General features: G+C 37.4%; 1 protein-coding gene across 5 annotated transcripts in view; it reads right to left on the bottom strand.

The window, feature by feature from the left end:
* The window catches only part of RIF1 (replication timing regulatory factor 1), a 59,918-nt gene extending 39,251 nt beyond the window's left edge, over positions 1 to 20,667 (bottom strand). For 3 of the 5 annotated variants that reach the window (XM_081260467.1, XM_081260469.1, XM_081260468.1), the window contains exons 1-13: positions 20,430 to 20,667; positions 19,919 to 20,032; positions 19,166 to 19,244; positions 16,510 to 16,606; positions 14,644 to 14,771; positions 14,456 to 14,550; positions 12,952 to 13,141; positions 10,090 to 10,182; positions 6,864 to 7,002; positions 4,156 to 4,307; positions 1,522 to 1,639; positions 798 to 971; positions 464 to 574 (exon numbers count right to left, since the gene is read on the bottom strand). In XM_081260467.1, coding sequence (XP_081116593.1) covers positions 464 to 574; positions 798 to 971; positions 1,522 to 1,639; positions 4,156 to 4,307; positions 6,864 to 7,002; positions 10,090 to 10,182; positions 12,952 to 13,141; positions 14,456 to 14,550; positions 14,644 to 14,771; positions 16,510 to 16,606; positions 19,166 to 19,244; positions 19,919 to 20,022 — 1,480 coding nt within the window. In that variant the 5' untranslated portion in view covers positions 20,023 to 20,032; positions 20,430 to 20,667. Of the gene's footprint in view, positions 1 to 463; positions 575 to 797; positions 972 to 1,521; positions 1,640 to 4,155; positions 4,308 to 6,025; positions 6,134 to 6,863; positions 7,003 to 10,089; positions 10,183 to 12,951; positions 13,142 to 14,455; positions 14,551 to 14,643; positions 14,772 to 16,509; positions 16,607 to 19,165; positions 19,245 to 19,918; positions 20,033 to 20,429 lie in introns of those variants that run through there. The other 2 variants (XM_081260470.1, XM_081260471.1) reach the window with 2 other exon arrangements.
* Between the last annotated feature and the right edge of the window lie 222 nt (positions 20,668 to 20,889).

The raw sequence follows: 20,889 nt of genomic DNA, 5'->3' as shown, positions 1-20,889 counted from the left end.
ATGCATTCATTTACATGTTAGAGCCACAGAGCCTAGGCATAAATCATAGCCCTATTATTATCTGCTATGTGACTTTATCCAAGTTACTGACATTATCTGAATAGCTCAGTTTCCTCATTTGTAAAATGGCTGCTTTCAAGATTAAATCAATTAAGTATCCATGCCCAATCTGACTAATAAGAGGTACCACATAGAATATTTACCATTCTACCTTCTTTTATTTTCCTTGGTACTGAGGATTGGACCTAGGGGCATTTTACCACTAAGTTATATCCCTAACCTTTCTCTTCTTAAATTGGAAGACCGGGTCTCAAAGTCCAGGTTGGCCTTGAACTTCTGATTGTGTTGCCTCAGCCTCCCAAGCTGCTTATAATTACAAGCAAGAACCGCTGTTCTTGGCTCTATTTTACTTTCTTTTAAAACATAGTTTTGAATAATAAAAAATTTTTTCTTAAATATTTACCAGAAGCATCCTTTCCAACTGCAAGAAAGCTATCATGTACGGCAGTAATAAGTGTATGTGCGTGCTTGGAAAAAAATGAAGGGCTGCTGATTAATGGATGTTCAAGTGGCTCTAAAACAAGAAGAACAAAAAGATAATTATATAAAACGAAAGATATGACAGCATTCTCAATATAAAATTTTAGATGGTCTGAATGGATGTGATTTTTACTAAAACACTTTGCACTTATTTCACAAACAATTACATTATGCTATGGAGAAAAATAAGACCTTTCTTTACCAATACAGCAAGTCCTGGATTGTTTTAATAAATAATTTTAAAAATAATTAAATACCTAAGCTCAACACAAGTTTGTGCTGCTTAGCAAAACTCAATACTTCTGGACCCATCAAAAAATGAAGCAACATTTCAAGTCCCAAAAGTTGAATGGAAGGGATTGTGGCCATTCCACCTAAATTTGAACTCATGTTCATGCGTGGAGTTCCAGGAACTCCATAGGGGGAAGCACCTTAAAAAAGAGAGAGAGAGAGAGAAAAGTCCATTTATATAAGGTTATTTTATATTAGCTACCAAAATGCATGTACTTTATATCATTACAATGTAATTTTCAAAACAAATACAACTTAAAATTTCAGGCAGTAATCCACACCTTATAATTATGCATATATAGGTCTTTCTGGTACTTAAATATGAAAAACACTCAATGCCTAACAAAATAGTAATAGCAATTAACTGTTTATGTTGTACGCTAAGCCACATTTCTTTTATCTGCAAAAATCTGTTGTTTTTAATCAAAGCTCTGAGATTCTGCTATGGAAAAAAACACGGAATTTTATGTTACTTTCTATTAGCTATCCTGAGTTGTAGGTAAAGCACATTCATCTTTTCCAACCATAACTCTGCAACTTAACACAGTAATCAGTAACATAGAAAAACAAAATGTCTTTTTTAATAACAGATCAAAAAATGATAAAATACTTCACTTCATATGAAAGATACTAAGTAAAAAAGCCTTCAGAATCTTTTCAAAAAGAGAAAAAAGGAAGTCTATTCCTTACCTTTGTGTACAGGAGTCATAGGACTTAAACCTGGAGAAGTAGCTATACGAGATGAATTGCCTTGAGGTAAGACACAAGAATCAGTGCTAATTGTACTCTGAATCAGAGGAACACAAACCTATTGGGTGAAAGAAGGATAAATACATATCTTTAAATCGAGTGTCATTTTTTTCAATATTTATTTTTTAGTTGTTCCTGGACATAATACCTTTATTTTATTTATTTATTTTTATATGGTGCCGAGGATTGAACCCAGGGCCTCGCAAGTGCTAGGTGAGCACTCCACCACTGAGCCACAACCCCAGCCCTTGAGTGTCATATTTTTAAAAGCCTTACATAAATTTCTATTTAGAGCAATTTTAATTCTTTTGATATGGACACTGAGCACCCTAATTCAAAAATTTATAGAAGTTCCATCCAAAAGCCAGAACTCTGAGCCCCAGGATACCAATGTTGGAAAATTTCATACCAAACTAGTCTCAGTGGTGGGCCAGTCAAAACACCAGAACACTAAAAATAGTGTAAAACTATCTTCAAGCTATACCATGTAACATAAAAGAAATAAATTTCATGTTCAGACTTGAGTCCTACCCTCAGATATCTCATTCTGTATATAAAAATAATTCAAAATCTGAAATATTCTTCCTTTTTTTAAAAAATATTTTTTAGATGTAGTTGAACACAATAGCTTTATTTTTATTTATTTTTACATGGTGCTGAGGATCAAACCCAGTGCCTCACGCATGCTAGGTGAGTGCTCTACCTCTTGAGCCACAAACCCAGCCCTATTCTTCCTTTTTTGATCCTACGCATTTCAGATAAGGGAAACTCAAGCTGTATTGAATTGTATTGATGGTTTTCTTACACAGACTTAAAACCAGAATTGAAGAAAATAAGATCTTTCTAAACTTGTATTTGCCCTAAATGTGTATTATCTATATATTTCAGTTCTACATTTGAGACAGAAATTTATACATATAAATTTATACATTGGACCCAGGGGCACTTTACCACTAAGCTATTTAATATAAATAACTACATATAAATAAGCTACATAGAAATAACTTCCTTCCCCCGTGTACTGGGGATTAAACCTAAGGCTTCACACATGGTAGGAAAGCACTTGAACACTGTGCTACATCCCCAAACCCTTCTATTTTTTATTATGACACATGGACTAATTAAATTGTCCAAGCTGGCATCAAACTTGCAAGCCTCCTGCCTCAGTCTCCTGAGTAGCTAGGATATAGATATGTAACACCATACTGGGCTACAATTACTCCTTTTTATTTTTTAAATAAATTGAGAAAACAAGGATAGAAATATTTTTTAAAAAAATTTAGGCCAGACATGGTGACCTAAGACTGAAATCCCAGCTGCCTGGAAGGCCAAAAGGCAGGAGGACTCCAAGTTCAAAGTCAGCTTGGACAATTTAGCAAGACACTGTCTCAAATAAATAAACAGAGAGAAATTAAAAAAAAAAAAAAAAAAGGCTAGGGATGTAGCTCAGTGGTAGAGGACCCCTGGATTCAACCTCACCATAGGGGGTGGGAGAATATAGACAACATTAAATTTACTATCAAAATGTTAGGAGAGATATTAAAATACAAAAGGATTTGTAGTATCTTTTTTTTTTTTTACTTTTGGTACTGGAGATTGAACTCAGGTACACTCAACCACTGAGCCACAGCCCTCTTTTGTATTTTTTTTTTTTTTAGAGAGGGGAGGGAGAGAGAGAGAGAGAATTTTTTAATATTTATTTTTCAGTTTTCGGCAGACACAACATCTCTGTTTGTATATGTGGTGCTGAGGATCGAACCCGGGCCGCATGCATGCCAGGAAAGCACGCCACCGCTTGAGCCACATCCCCAGCCCCCTACTTTGTATTTTTATTTAGAGACAGGGTCTCACTGAGTTGCTAAGCACCTCACTATTGCTGAGGCTGGCTTTGAACTCTCAATCCTGAGGATGCTCCCAAGCTGCTGGGATCACAGGCATGCACCACCATGCCAAGCTTGTAATATCATTTTAAAAACTTATCATCAGGGCTGGTGTTGTGGCTCAGTGGTAGAGCACTTGCCTAGCCTGTGTAAAGCACTGGGTTCCATTCTCAGCATCACATATAAATAAATGAATAAAATAAAGGTCCATCAATATCTAAAAAGTATATTGAAAAAAAAAGGATTTTATATAAAAAAAACCCTATAACCAAATTAATTATAATAAATTAATGATTATAACTATGTAGCCTAGACAAAGGATAACTAAAAACAAATAACGGAGCCAACTTTTTATCTACCCAGTATAGCACTTGACTAACATTTCACTGATGTCAAAAATCCTCTTCGGGGGCTGCAGGTGAGATCCATCTTAAAATCAATACTTCTAGAATAAGAAGAGATATTGTGTTTGCTGACTAACAAGTCTTACAGGGCTCCATTTCAGGCCATTGGAGAACACCCTTTGGAGAAAATGACCATAAAGTTCTGAGCTAAGGGGGGAAAATATATATATTTTCCCCCCTTACTAATATATAGCAAAAACAACACAAAAAGATTAGACTGGAAAGATCTGAAGAACACATTAATTAAAAAAAAAAAAACAAACAGTGGCATTTAACACGTGTAATATTACCTGTTCAAAATTTGCAGGGAGATGAGGTCCAAGTCTCATCAGTAAATACCACCAGACTTCTAGCTTTGTTAATGCTAGAGTTTCTGTTCTCACATGGATGGAACTCAAAGGCTGCATTAACAACTTGAGTCTTTTTGCACTACACAGAATATCTTAAAAGAAAATAAGCACAGAGGTGAATATTAAACTTCAATAATAAAGTATGTAAGTCTCTTTTTTCCACCGCAAGACAACATGTTTAAAAAATAAAATCAGATTTTCTTGCTGTATCCAAAATTTGTACTCCTATAAGACTCAGTAAGCTGGACTAAAACCAATTAATATGAACAAGCAATGTCTATTAGACACTGTGTGTTGGATGATTTTCCCAATGTCTACAGTATTTCTGGTTATCACAACTGGAGGGATGTTATTAGTATCGAGTGGGCTGAAATCTAGGATGTTGCCAAACTTCCTAAAACACAGCAGACACCCCCAGCAACATGCCAAAATTGAAAAGCAGTCCTATGTTAGCATTACATCCATTTAACAAAGAAATAGAGGCATTTTTTACATTATGTTAAAACAGAATATCATTCTTTTAATCAACTAATAACTATTATAAACATTGTTGGCAACCCTGTGTGATGGTGCATGCCTATAAAATCCCAGTGAATACGGAGGTTCAGCCAGGAGTTCAAGGCTACTCTGCGCAACTTAGACTGTGGCTCAAAAATTGAAAAAAAGGAAAAGAAAAAAAAAAGTACTGAGGATATAAGGCTCCCCTGGGCTGAATCCCCAGTACCGCACACACACACACACATATACAAAAAAAAAAACAACACATTGCTAGAGCCACTGATTATGTTTTAGAAACAGAATTAGATTCAGATCTACCTTACCTTAACAACAATCAGATTGTTAAAATTCAGCATACAAGTGAATTCTAGTTGTTTAAATAGAAATATACATGTAAGTTGGACCAGGGATATATAAATTAAAACATTTAAGTAATATGTGCTCAAGTACCTTGTTAAAAGGTCATGTATTTGGTGGAATAGTTTTCATCAACGTTTCTTAAAACTGCTCTGTCATAGACATTTCAACTAACATTTCTACAAGAAAATGAAGTTAATCACCTATAATCCCAGCAACTCACAATAAGGTACGGGATCACAATTGTGAGGTCAGCCTGTAAAATTTAGTGAGACCATCACAAAATAATAAATTAAAAGGCTGGGGGTATAACTTAGTGATAGAGTACCCCTGAGTTAAATCCCTAACATGAGGACAAATAAAGAAAATCAACTCTAATCTCTGCAGAACACAAGTTCTCCAGTCCAGGACACTTTCCTTTCTGAATCCTTTTGTCCATGAAAGAAAGGGGCTCCAAGTATAATTCCAAAAGATTTTAATCCCCCAAAACTGCCTCATACTGCTAGGTACATAACTAGCTATACCTAAATAATCGTCAGTTAATAAAGTAGGCAAGATTTCATTTTCAATATTAAAAAAAAAGTGCCACAAAATATACTTTGATCCTTTTTTCACTGGGGATGGAACAAATCCAGGGCATAACACATGCTAGGCAAGCACTCTACACTAAGCTACATTACTGGCACTTTTTGTTGTTATTTTGAGATAGGGTCTTACTAAATTGCCTAAGCTGGCCTCCACCTGCAATCCTCTTGCCTCAGGATTAAAAAAAAAAAAAAATTCAATATTTTAAATAAATATAACTAGTAATACAAATATTCACCTTATGAAATACAGAAATATGGAAAGAAAAGGATTAGTGGTCTCTGACAGGGAAAATCAGGATAAAAATAACATTACCTAGTAGATCTTATAAACATAGTACTAATTAAATCTAAGATTAAATGTCACCTACTTAAGTACTCATTCGGAACCACTTTTGGGCCAAATACTCTTCCTCATAAACATACATCAGGATTGAAGGTGTAGCTCAGTGGCAGAGTGCTTGCCTAGCATGTGACTGGGTTTGATCCTCAGCACCACATAAAAATAAATATATAAAAAGTATTTCAAAAAATACATCAAACAACTCCATTGCACAATAAGGTTATAAGTTCAAAAAAATCAGTTTCATATATTAACGCTAACCCACTATTTGGGACTTGTCTAGAAATGATAGAAAAAAACTTAGTAACTGGTATTTCACAGCTATCATCGCTTCCTATTGCCTTATGATAAAGTCAATAAATACCTAAGTTTTGACATAATAATGAGAAAAACTTGTTTAATCTTGCTTAAAAGTAATTCAATGAAAAATAAAAATTTTTATTATTTTAGACCTGTGAACTGAACCCAGGGCACTTTACCACAGCTACATGCCCAGTCCAACCCCCCCTTTTTTTTTTTGGTACTGGGGGTTGGACTCAGGGGCACTTGACCACTGAGCCACATCCGCAGCCCTATTTTGTATTTCATTTAGAGACAGGGTCTCACTGAGTTGCTTAGCACCTCGCTTTTGCTGAGGCTGACTTTGAACTCAAGATCCTCCTATCTCAGCCTCCAGAGCCACTAGGATTATAGGCATGCATCACCATGCCCAGCACCACTCCCATTTGAAACAGGTTCTCCCTACATTGCTGGGGGCTTCCCTAATTATAGAAGCTGGCCTTGAACTTGTGCCTCAGCCCCCAGGGTTGCTGGGACTATAGGTGTGTGCCACAATGCCCAGTAGAAAAATCAAAAACTTTGAGTACCTGGATTTAAGGCAAAATTATCTATTAAGCTCTTCCATGCAATAAAAGCTATTTTTTTAATCATGGGTGTTCCGCTACGAAATCCCAGTTCCTCCAAATGTAACAAAGAATTGATGAAACTTCCACTTCGATGCAAAGTCTAAAAAAAAAAAGAAACATTAAAAACTTGTTTATCTGAATGAAACAAAATAATTATGGGCACTGTTTTCATTCATTTACTCATTCAACTTAATATATGTCCTTAGGAGACAAAATACATTACCTTCAAAACATAAAATAGATGTCAACTCTTAGGAATTTGAGTTCACAGAAAATACTGAACAGTGAGTATGCTTTCAAAATTCAAGATTACAAAAAAAATACAAAATTCAAATAAAGTAGATAACACATAATACAGAATACTTCCACTACAGAGAAAATTAGGAAGATAGAAAAATTCCAAATTTTATCAACGCAATACAATATCAAAGAAAATAGGTACAGGTTGAGTACCCCATAATGGAAATGCTTGGGACCAGGAGTATTTCAGGTTTTAGAAGATTTACATATACATCAAAAGATTATCTTGGGAACAGAACACAAAATTCATTTGTCCCATACACACAAGGTCTAAAGTAATTTTATTCAATATTTTCAGTGCACCGATGTTCTGACAGGGAATTGTTACATGAGGTCAGAAATTTTCCACTAGTTGTGCCAAGTGAGGACATAAAAGTTTTCCAATTACGGAATAATTCAGATTAGGGATGCTCAACCCTGGATCCTCCTGCCTCAGCCTCCAGAGCTGCTGGGATTATATGTATGCGCCATGGCACTTGGCAAGAAGTAATTCTTAAAAGAAGATGCTGGGCATGGTGGTGCACACCTGTAATCTCAACAACTCAGGAAGCTGTGGAGGAGAATAAGTTCAAAGCCAGCTTCACCAACTTAGTAAGACTCTCAGCAACTTAGTGAAAATCTATCTTAAAAAATAAAGATGACTGGGAATATAGCTTAGAGGTGAATTGCCCCTGGGTTTAATCCCCAGTACATGCTTGCAAAAGAAGAAAACATAAGATTTGACATTGGATTTAACAGTAACTTCATGAATATGGCTTTGAAAACAAAAGACCATAAAAAACTTCATCAAACTTAAATGTTTGTGTAAAGGTGGGATGGGGGTAAAAGCTCAATGGTACAGTGTGCACTTAGCAGGTAATGATATCCTGGGTTCAATCCCAGCACTACACACACACTTGTCCAAAAGACATTATCAAAAAATCAAAAAGATGCCAGGTTTGGTGGTACACCCCTATATTTCCAGCAACCCCGTAGGCTAAGGCAGGAAGATCACGTTTGAGGCCAGCCTCAGCAACTTGGCAAGATCCTGTCTCAAAATAAAACGTGGTGGGAATATGGCTCAGTGGTAAGCACCTGAGTTCAATTCCAGATACTCCACTCTCCGAGCGCCCCAAAAAGCATAAAGAAAACCTCTATAATGGAAGAAAATACTTGGCAAATCAGATTAACACTGAGAATATATTAAGAACAAAAAGACAATCCAACTCAAAAATGGGCATAGAACTTGAATGGGCAATTCTTCAAATACAAAACAAAAGACAAAAATAAATAAAATAAATAAAACCCACATACAGATCAAAAATAGAAATACAAACCAAAACTATAGTGAGATACCACCTCATATCCATGTGCATGACCATTATGACACAAAAAAAGGAAGGTGCTGGAGAAGATGGTATGTACCTAAAATCCTAGAGCATCCGTCCTACTGGTCATGATGTAAAATAATACACCTGCTGTAGAAAAGCTTGGCAGTTTTTAAAAAATTTCAGCATAGAACTTCCACATGAACCAGTAATTCTACTCTTTTAAAATTCAAGAACTTGGTCACCAATAGATATTTTCTACAATCATGTTTACAATAACATTGTTCATTATAGACAAAAGGGAGAAAAACTCCAAATGTCCACCCACATGAGCAGACAGATTAACAAAATGTGGTAAATACATAACAGAATATTATTCTGCCATAAGAACAAATGACATTTTCAAATATGCTGCAACGTGAATGGATCCTACAAACATTATACTTAGTAAAATAAGGCAGGCACAGAAGAGCAAATGTATGGTTCTACATATATGAGGTACCCAGAATAGGAAATTCATAGAAAGTAGAATAGAGGTTACCAGGTAGAAAGGTGGCAGTTATTGCTTAATGGGTAGTTTTTATTGTGGATGAAGAAAAAATTTTGGGTATAGTTGTTGATGCTTATGCAACACTATATTTGTATACTTACAAACACTTAAAATAACTGTGTATTAACACAATAAAAAAGACAACCCTGCCCAAAGAATTGGCTTTAATTAACACTTGATTTTCATTATTCACAGTATTCATATTGTATAGTCACTTTGAACACAGACAAAAAAATGGGCTGGGGATGTGGTTCAATGATTCAGCATTTGTCTGACATTCATGAGACCCTGGGTTCCATTCCCAGTACCATTAAAAAAAAAAAAAAAAAAAAAAAAAGAAATAGAAAAAAATCAGCCATCACTATTAAAAGAAAATACAGAGTTGGGTTTCGCTGAGCAAATTCTCTGGTCTCAGAACTTGCATCAATTGTTTTAATATATAATCTTGTTTTATGTATTTCTTCATGTAAAGGTACCTTACTCAATATATACTAATTCCCTTACTTAATATCTATTATTGATTTCCTAGCATTGAAATGAAAGCCAATAGCATTGTAACTTATGTTAGAATAAAGCTTATTTAACACATGAGTATTTCTTCATAAGGCACATCACAGCCTTCCTGTGCTTAGGAACACTAAAAAAAAAAAAAAAAAAAAGCACAAAAGTTCATGCTTAGGAACACTAAAATACATATATTTAATATATATAGGGATGTGCTACAGAAGTAAAGCATCCCTAGATTCAATCCCTCCTCGGGGAACTGGGGGGAAGACAGGGTATAACCTTGTTGAACCTTGGCTGAGAACATGCACATTGGGTGACTCAAATTCTTTCCCATTCTACATGTTTACAAATTATGAGAAAGCTACAAAAGTACTGATATGGAGTTTACATACAAGTTCTAGTGAGCAGGCAAATTTGCAAATAAGGAAAACAAACTCTGAGGATGGACTGAACTAAGGAAAGTTTAAATGAAAAGGTCTGGCATATAAAAATTGTGAACTGTTCACCTAACTCTGACACTTACCTTTCCAAGAAGTTTGACAAACAAAGGCCACAATTTTAACACGTAGGTCTCATTTTTACTCATAAATAACTTTTGGAGTTCTGAAATTAATTTCTGTAAGTAAAAGTGAAATATTTACCAAACAGTCTCTTCAAAAGGAAAAAAAATCCAATATCAAAGCCTAGAAATAATTTCTAATACTTGATTATCAGCCAAATAATCTTTGCCACAATAAAGTAACCTTATTACCCCCCCCAAAAAAAACCCAAAAGGAAAAATTTAGAAAACATACCAAACCCGAAAATGTTTTACCATAAATATCTAAATGCCAAAAATGTTTTACCATAAATATCTAAATGCCAAAATCTAAATTCTATCATTAACATTTACTTAGCTATGCTTGTCTATCACACATCAGGCCTTCTCAACATTCATCAATCACACTTAATTTCCACCAATATACTGGTAGAAAAACTTTCTCCTAAAAACTTCAGCCTGCACATCATTAGAGTTCAAATGATAGTGTATTAGTTTTCTCACACTAGAAACTTAAAAAAGCAAAAAAAATTTCACAGTATCATAAACAATATGAGAAAATCTTTTTTTTAGTATTTATTTTTTAGTTTTTGGTGGACACAACATCTTTATTCTATTTTTATGTGGTGCTGAGGATTGAACCTAGCACCCCACGCATGCTAGGCGAGCGCGTTACCGCTTGAGCCACATCCCCAGCCCATGAGAAAATCTTACTTCAAATTTATTTATAAAGCTGTACATAGGGTACTGAAGATGAATAAATTCATGAGAACAAAACAATTCTCTTTTTTTGATACAGGGCTGCTTAACCACTGAACCACAACCCCAGGGACCCCCACTTTTTTTTTTTTTTTTGAGACAGGGTCTCCCTGAGTTGCTAAGTGCCTTGCTACGTTGCTAAAGCTGGCTTTGAACTTGCAATCTTCCTGAGCTGCTAGGATTACAGGCATGCACCACTGTGCCTGACAAAACAATTCTTAAAGATACTACTTTATTATACTTTAATCTTCCTGCTCCTGCTCTATCATCCCCCAAGCCTGTTCTTGACAGAGCCAGAATAATCACTTTAAAATTCAAATCAGTATATAATACTTGGAAGCTCAAAACATTCAAATATGACTTTCCTTATAATCCAGAGTAAAAATTGCATCTTTACTATGGTCCCAAGGACCTGTGTGATTAGGTCCTCTGTTTCTCTAACAGTATCTTCCACTCTTCTCAACCTCATAACTCTCACTTCTGTCATACTGCCAAGCGTTCGCTGATACCAAGTTGGTACAGAATGTAAGAGCAGAATGGGATCCTCCCCCTTCTTTTGCCAGATAAGGGACTGAATCCAGGGACATTCTTAACAGTTACATCCCCAGGCCCCTTAAAGAAAAAAAAAAAAAAAATTTATAAATATAAACTTGTTTTGAGACAGGGTCTTCTTAAGTTGCCTAGACAGGCCTCAAACTTGGAATCCTCCTGCCTCAACTTCTCCAGTAGCTTTGATTATAGATGTGTACCACCATTCCCTGCAACAAGAATGGCCCTTCTGGACTCTTTGTTTTCTTGCTCACAACAAGCTTGCCCTATATTATCCACATGGCTAACTCCTATACTGTCTTCAAATCACAGTTCCAATGTCCTATTTTTTACCTTCCCTGACCACCTCACCATTTCTCTTTGATGGCAAACTTGAGCCTGTCCCTGCTATTCTATCCTCCATAGTGCTCTTCACTTAATACATTATGTGCCTCCCTCATTTCTCATTAGAAAACAAGTTCTATAAGCCTTTTGTTTACAACTATAGTCAACAGTAATGCTAACTGCATATAGATGCTAAAAGATGTTTACAAGAACAAATGTTGGTAAGCCTAAGACTTGAGGAAAGTAATAACCAGCTAGGAAATTATATGGACTAGATGAGCTTACATGCATGAAAATTCATAACTACTGGAATTATATAATAACACAAAAATAATACTGAATTGGATACTGCTCTCCCTTATTTAGAAATATAGGGCTGGGGATGTGGCTCAAGCGGTAGTGCGCTCGCCTGGCATGCGTGGGGCCCGGGTTCGATCCTCAGCACCACATACCAACAAAGATGTTGTGTCCGCCGAGAACTAAAAAATAATAAATATTAAAAAATTCAAAAAAGGGCTGGGGATGTGGCTCAAGCGGTAGCGCGCTCGCCTGGCATGCGTGCGGCCCGGGTTCGATCCTCAACACCACATACCAACAAAGATGTTGTGTCCGCCGAGAACTAAAAAAAAATAAATATTAAAAATTCTCTCTCTCTCTCTCTCCTCTCTTTAAAAAAAAAAAAATCAAAAAAAAAAAATAGAAATATAATCCCTTGTTGGGGGGGGAGGCTGGGGTTTTGGCTTAGCGACATTGTGGCTTATCCGTAGAGCACTCACTTAGCATGCATCACATAAAAATAAATAAATTAAATAAAGGTATTGTGTCCAACTACAACTGGAAAATAGATATTAAAAAAAGAAAAGAAATATAATCCCTTATGTACAGCCTTACCACCCTGAAAGTGCCTGGATGTCTGATCTCAGAAACCAAGCAGGGGTCTGGTTAGAGGATGGGAGAAATGCAATCCCTTTCTATTCAACATTCGTTGAGGATGGGATAAAATATCTACAGTGTATTAAAAATAAATAGACAGTTCATTTCTGCACTGTTATGTATAATTGGTCTACACTAACTTAAGCAACTCTTTGTTTTAATTCAAAGCTAAACTCCTAGATCACAGTGCAATTAAACCAATGAGCCTAAACTGAATTTCAAGCTTAGCAAAGAAACTTTTAATACAGTATTTAGAAAATTCTTAAGTAACTTAATGCTTACAGTAGTCATAAGCTGCTCTGTAATAGATGCTATTTCTTGTTGTTTCTGAAGCAACAATGGCATTCCCATCTCCAGAGCAGTGGCTCCCCTCAAATGAACCTTTTGTGCTGAATGAGCCACTAAAGGTATGACCAATTTTGCCCACCTCACTGACTCTTCTCCCATTTGAACTGGAGCTTGTTCAATTAGCCTATAAAGGAGAAATCAATGTTAGCTTGAACTCACTTTTTTAGTCTAATCGAGCAGGAAAAATAAGCAAGATAATTTAGAATGCATACATACATTCACCTAGAAAAATACTGTTATCACAGATTTTCTGCCACCAATTTTTTTTTCTTTTTTGGAAAAAATTGAGGTACAACCAATATATGAAGTTTTTTTTGTTTATTTGTTTTTTTAAGGGAAAAAAAAGTCAGTTATCACTTAAAAGTCACTTATTATAGGCTAGGGATATAGCTCAGATGGTAGAGTACTTGCTTTACATGCACAAATCCCTGGGTTTGATGCCCAGCGCGCGCACACGCGCGCACACACACACACACACAAATCATTTATTACTGAACTCAGTCTTTGGTGCAAGATTAGAATGCATAAAATATTTGTGAATATACACTAGTGTATACTAATGAAGTAGCAACAACTATGTGGTAAAATAAAGATCAAATTTTTCTTGCTAATTTGTATACTGCTTTACTTTTTATGTAAAAATTCTGTTTTTGTGGCAGGATTTAACCCAGGGCCTCCTACGTCCTAAACAAGCACTCTACCATAAAGCTCCATCCCTGGAGTTGTTATTGTTGTTTCTTAATATTTTTAGTTGTAGATGGACATGATAACTTTTATTGTGTGGGTGTGTGTGTTGCTGAGAATTGAATCCAGTGCCTCACACACGCTAAGCAAGCACTCTACAACTAAGCCACAACCTCAGCCCTGTACTCTTTTTAAAAGGGAGCCAAGGAACCTATAATATGATCATCAACCACAGGACCAGAAGGTGAAATTAAAACAAACAGCTCAAAAACTAAAGAAAACAAAGAATGAAAAAACAAGTCAAGAGTTTGTGCCACATGTCTGTTGAAGAGTAGGGCTGGGGGCTGGGGATATAGCCCAGGTGGTAGAGTGCTTGCCTTGCATGCGTAAGGCCTGGGTTCAATCCTTACCACTACAAAAAAAAAAAAAAAAGACTAGGGAAGGGCAAGTAGAAGGGACTTTCCTGCTCCATGCTAGACAACATGACTGCCTTCATAAATACCCTTTTCCAGCCCACTTACAAGGTTGTATTATTTCTTAAACCCTTTAAGAGATTTAAAAAACTTTTAAAAACTTTAAAATTTTTAAAAACTTTATCATGAACAAGACTTTACTTTTAAGACTTTCAGTAAAGACACGCCCCCATTCTTTTACTGTCGATTTCATATTTGAATCTCAGAAAGTTCAATCGTTGAAATAAATTCTAAATTTATAGAAACAGTATTCTAATGTGAATTGCATCCAAACTGCATACCTTATGATAACATTTAATGCTTCAAAATCAACAACGGCAGAATGTATCTCTCCTTTATTAAATACTATTTCTAATGAGTCAATTATACTGGATACCTAAAAGACAGAACCAAATATATACAAATCAAATAAAACAGAACTGTTTTGCTGGCATTAGATGTAGAGAAGACGTAGAAAAACTGTACTTACCACTTTTCCAACAACTTCAGCGGGGAACGTCTGTTTGGATATTACCCAAAGTGCCCTGGTGCATACATTTTTGTCTGAATTCTTAACAATATTATTCAATTTTGAAAGCAATTCTTGAGTATTTGCCTCTGAAAAGCAAGTAGTTTTAATTATAGGAACAGTATACAATCTTTTCTTCTATGGTACTAGGAATTGAAACCAGCCTAGACCACCAAGTTACATCTGCAGCCCCAATCTTAAAATTTCAAATATAAAAGTAAAGAAAAATACTCTTAAATCAAAAAAACTAAATACATATTCAGAGAAGGATCAAGGAACCACTACTGATATCAAACTTCCCAAACCCTAAATCCAGATCGAAGTTATCATATTCAGAGAAAACAAAGCACTGAACTCCAAAGCAGATAGTTCGCACAAAAATAACCACGGGTATCATTACTAGGTATATGCAATGTTTAGCAAGATATTATAACCTCACATTTCTGCTCCAAGATGAACAACTCGTACTTTAGGGTGCTAACACTTCTATACATAAAAAAGAATAAGCAGGGCTGTGTGTGGTGGCACTGGTTTATAATCCTGGCAATTTAGCAAGACTCTGTCTTCAAAGAGAAAATAAAAAGGGCTGGTAATGCTAGGTGTGGTGGCGCATTCCTGTAACCCTAGCAGCTCGGGAGGCTGAGGCAAGAGGATCACAAGTTCAAAACTGGCCTCAGCAACTCAGTGAGGTCCTGTCTCCAATAAAATATAAAACGGGCTGGGGATGTGGCTCAGTGGTTAAGTGTCCCTAGGTTCAATCCCCAGTACAAAACAAAGCTGGAAGTAACCCCACTTCCTCAGAAAAACAAATGGTAACAACTTTCTGATCCTTATTACCTATTCCTAATTTCTTCTCTCTAAAGATCACTTCCTAGCCAGGAACATGCCTATATTCCCAGGGGCTTGGGAGGCCAAGACAGGAGGATCGTGGGTTCAAAGCCAACCTCAGCAATGGCAAGGCACTAAGCAACTCAGTGAGACGCTGTCTCTAAATAAAATACAATAGGGCTGGAGATGTGGCTCAGTGGTCTAGAAGTGGTCTGGTACCAAAAAAAAAAAAAAAAAAAAAAATCACTTCCCAGCTTTCCTCTAGGGTAGCAAACTACTTAGTTAAAGAGCAACAGCTCAGGCTACTTGAAACTTGGAAAGCATCAGGTTCTGGGTTTTCTTTCACTACCACTTTTAGTTCACAGTTATACTACATTTCTCACTAGTATGAAAGAAACTTCCAAGTAAACATGTTCCTTAGTGTATATACCTAAATAAAACAATCAGATAAGTTATTAACTTCCAAAGACAGCCATGTTTTATTAAAGTTTCTGTTTTTAGCCAAGCACAGTGGCACACACCTGTAATCCCAGCAGCTTGGAAACCTGAGGCTAGAGGGTCCCGAGTTCAAAGGCAACCTCAGCCAAAGCCAGGTGCTAACCAACTCCATGAGACCCTGTCTCTAAATAAAATACAAAATAGGTCTGGGGATGTGGTTCAGTGGTCGAGCCCGCCCCAGTTCAAACCCTGGTACCAAAAAAAAAAAAAAAAAAAAAGGTTTTTACATCAATCATATTTATTCTGTGCTAGGGAATTGAACCCAGGACCCTGGCCAGTTCAGAGTTGTACCCTCAGTATGCAATTATGTTTAAGCATCTTTATTTTCTACAGCAGATTTCAATCTATCAAATTTAGAACTATGTATAGGTGATGAAGAGATCCAAACATTTCTTAGAAGCAAATCCTAAACTACAAATTATGAAACTAACTCAGTGATAATAATACTTTTATAAAGTTACATTTAAAAATTAAAAAATATTAATAGTCATAATTATCTACCTGATAATCCTGAAGTAATTTTGGGATTATATAAGCAAAACCCCAAGGCCTGTAGAGCAGCACTACACAGTTCTGAGTTTTGACTGGAAATATGACTCTACCAAAAGAAAATCACATTTATCACAAATAAGTACAACTGTAAATAAATTTGTAGAAATCAAAAGTCAATAACAAAACAAGCAAGCTCATAACATTTTGATCTAATCAATCAACAAAATTGTCAGAGCAGGTAAGAACATATGATCAGAAAGTCAACTATAACCCAATTAGGTGGTGCATGCCCATAATCCCGTGGACTTAAGGCTAAGGCAGGAGGACCTCAAATGTAAGGCCAGCCTCAGTAACTTAGCAAGACCCTCAGCAACTGAGCACCTGTTCAGATAACAAATAAGGTTTATGATGTTCCTTAACTGTGTTGTCTTTTTTATTGATGTTTTGCAATTCTGAGGACTGAATCCACAATTAACATGCTAGGCAAGCATTCTACCACTGAGTTATATCTCTAGCTCAATAAAGGTCTGCCTTATCTTCAAGAATGTTGAGTTCTTAAGACAAATCTAGCAGAATTCTGAACAAGAACACAAACATTTTATCTATCTACTATGGTTCCTATTTTGAAGAAATTTAATTATTGTTTGGTTGCTTAACTTACATAGATACCTTCTACTAACTGTCCTATTACTAATCTTCCACTTGCTTCCAAATAATTCATTAGCAACTTTACATACAAACTCTACTTTAAAACAGTGCTACTTGACTCAAAATGCATGCAACAGGGTCCGATTCCATGCTTTCAAAAATTAAACACATGAAGATGCATGTCTTCACATCAAATATACTGCTAGAATGTGAAATGTAATAATGAAGAAAAATGAAGTATCGAAGTTAATGTTACTTAATAATACTATTTCCATGTTCGCTTTGGCAGCATACATAGTAAAAATTGGAACAAAACCAGGTATGCTAGCACATGCCCATAATCCCAGCCAATTGAGGCTGAGGCATATGATCACAAATTAGAGGCCTAGCCTCAGTAACTTTGTGACATTTTGTCACAAAATAAAAAGCAGAGCATAAATCAATGGTAGAACACCTATGGGTTCCATCCCCAATATACAAGAAAAAAAATTGGAACACAGAGAAGATCAGCTTGGTCCCTATGAATGGATGATGGTCAAATTCATGAAGAATTCCATATTTTTAAAAAATCCTTTAGAGAATTAAAAAAATAAGATAAAATAATACTGCTGAGGCTGACAGTGCACGCCTGTAATTCTAGCTACTCAGGAGGCTGAGGCAGGAGAATTCCAAATTGGAGGGCAGGCTCCACACCTGGCTAATTTTCTTATTTTTTTTTTTTTTTTTAGATAGAACAAGGTCATTTTTTTTTTTAAAAAGAGAGAGTGAGAGAGGAGAGAGAGAGAGAGAGAGAGAGAGAGAGAAATTTTCTTATTTTTAAAATGAAACAGTTGCTGGGCTGGTGGCTGATGAGGAAAGTCCATAATCTTAGTCACATGGGAGGCTGAGGCAGGAGGATGGAAAAGCTCATGAACAGCCTGGGCAAATTAGCAAGATCCTGTTTCAAAACAAAAAAATTAAAAGGACTAGGACAGTAGCTCAGTGGTACAGTGCCCCTGGGTTCCATTCCCAGTACTGGGAGTTGGAGGGGAAAGGGGATTAAAAAGTTAAATGCTAAGCAAGAAAGGAAAATCATGAAGCCTCCTAAGTAGTCCACGACAAAAACATATGTTCTTAGTTTGACATTAAACTATGCCACCTCCCTGTAAACAAGCAAAAAAGAAAACTGCAACAGTTTCTAACATAGCAAAAGTTGCAAAAATGGAGGGTGAGTGAAAATAAACTACAAATGCTATTCACAAAGTAGACCTGAGACAATTACTATTTTGGAATTCCTTACTTATAAATAAATTCCCAAAAGGAATGAAAAGAGATTAAATAATCTCTGATCACTGCTTTGATCAGATAAGATTGACAATTCAGGCTGTGGGTTCAAGTGGCCATGGAAAACCTTAGACAAACTAATTTCTCGGGCTGGGGATGTGGCTCAAGCGGTAGCGCGCTCGCCTGGCATGCGTGGGGCCCGGGTTCGATCCTCAGCACCACATACCAACAAAGATGTTGTGTCCGCCGAGAACTAAAAAATAGATATTAAAAATTCTCTCTCTCTCTCTCCTCTTTCACTCTCTCTTAAAAAAAAACAAAACACAAGACACTGTCTCAAAAAAAACAAACAAACAAACAAACAAACAAACTAATTTCTCCATCTGCAAAAGTGGAGATTATAGAGCAAACTAGAGGCTGAAGGTATAGCTGAATGAGAACTAGTATGTTGAGGCCATGTTTGATCCTCAGAACTGCCAAAAAGAAAAAAGAAAAAGGTAAACTCATAGAGGTATGAAGAATAATGTGAGAAAAAGCTTGTAAAAGATGTAAAGTAATGAAGAGCCAGGCAATCTGATGATAGCCTGTCTTCACACCTACTCAGGAGGCTGAGGCAGGAGGCCAACAGTTCATATACAGTATATTAATCAATAAAAAGGTACATTAATCCAACCAACATCATTGCTTTTATTTTAGAAAAGTTCTTATGGGTCAGCTGGGTGGTTTTTAACACTATTCAGCAGTAGATACAGACCTTTAAAACTTTGTACAGCCGAGGAAGATTTTTCTCAATTTCTATGATGACTTCTTTTCCTTCTTCTCCAGTCATCCGACTTAAAAAGCAGATAGAACAAGAGATTAGGCAAAAGACAAAGTACTGGACACTAACTAAAAATATCTCTATAAATGCTTAGAAATGAACTGGCCCAATTCTTATGATGCTTACGAATATATACACTGTATGATGCAACACACATCAGAAATAAGAGAGAAAACACATCAGAATGACTTTTGCCTCCACAGTGTACCCAAGTTTTGACAGTTTCATCATGTGAAGACAGCAGGGTAAGGTACAAATTTACCAATTTTATCAAATTCTTTACAAAGCTTTAGGCAATTCCTTTTGAAGAATTATGTAACTGAAACAAAAATCAGGCTAGTGGTCCACTAAAAAAAAAAAAAAAAAATTCTGGGTCGTTATTTCGGGATACACCAGGAGTTCGCAGGGACTTTCGCACTGAAAACCACTCCTTCAACTACTTCCAGCAGAAACTTTAATCCTTTGCTTGCAAGACTCGCGTGCAGTCTCCTTCATTCCAAACAGCTTAAGCGCTGCAGCAGCCCCTGAAACGTCACTTGGCATATACGTCCCCCTCCACCCCACTCATCCCCGACTCCGGTGTCCTCCTATTTACGAGACTAAAAGAATTCACTCATTCTACGAGTCCCAAACAACCATCTTGCGTCCAACCTCCACCGAAGCGCCTCCCACCCCAGCGGGCCTCACCTGGTCAAAGTTAGGTAGGCATCTGTCTGCTCGCCCAGGGAGGCGGAAGAGTCTTCCAGTGTCTCCAACAGCGGCGCGAGAGGGCTCGGACCTGGGGCCGTCATGTCGGCCACCCTAAGGCCGCGCCGGAAAAGGAGAAAAATGTAGTGACCAACGCAAAGAGCCTCACGGCGGCCCAGCGCGAATCCGGCGCTCACTCCTTAACACTGGCTCCCGGACTCGCAGTTCCGCGGTGTCCACAGCGCCGGCCCCTAGAGCCCAAACCCAAGCCCTAACCTCCTCCTCCGCCCAGTAACACGCACTGCGACCCACGCCGCACTCGGGCCTGGGCCCGCTCCCGCCACCACTTTCCCGGGCTGCATTCAACGGAGGGAGGAGACCGCGCGGGGGGTTGGGGAGGGGCGGGAGAAGACGCGGGAGCGCGGCATCTCGCCGCGAGGGGGCAGAGGCTGCGCCAGGCCGAAGGTTTCCTTGACCTCCCACCGCGCCCGGGATACTTAGCCCTACGTACAATGTTCAGGACAGCGTCCTCTCCGCCACTGCGCCGCTGCACTTGCAGGCTGCCAAAGCCTGACTTTGGCGACTCGGGCAGTTTACTCACGCGTGCGACAAGCTCCCTCCAGGACCAAGATGGCGGCGGGGGCGGGCCAGGAGCGCGCGGGAGTAGGACAGGCCTGGCGGGAGAGGTTCGAGCCAATCCAACAGGCAGCGGCGCGCCGGAGGCGTCGATCGCCTCCCTTCTTTGCTCAGCTCCCCCGCCCCGCCCATCCCCTCAGGTCACCTTCAGGTGGGGATGTTTTATCCAAAGAAATGGACTTCATATTCAAAATGTAAATTCGGCCCAAATTTACCAGACGAATTAGTGAGACTTCAGACCAAGTGCTCAAACTCCAAGTTTGAAGTATTAACGAGCAGATCACTTAGCAAAAGGGCATAATGCACTGTTAAATGTAAGATGAAGAGTTGCATCT

The sequence above is a fragment of the Spermophilus citellus genome (genome assembly GCF_964194105.1).
Source record: "Spermophilus citellus genome assembly, chromosome: 11".
Taxonomy (NCBI): Eukaryota; Metazoa; Chordata; class Mammalia; order Rodentia; family Sciuridae; genus Spermophilus; species Spermophilus citellus.
This window is presented reverse-complemented; position numbering and strand designations above follow the sequence as displayed.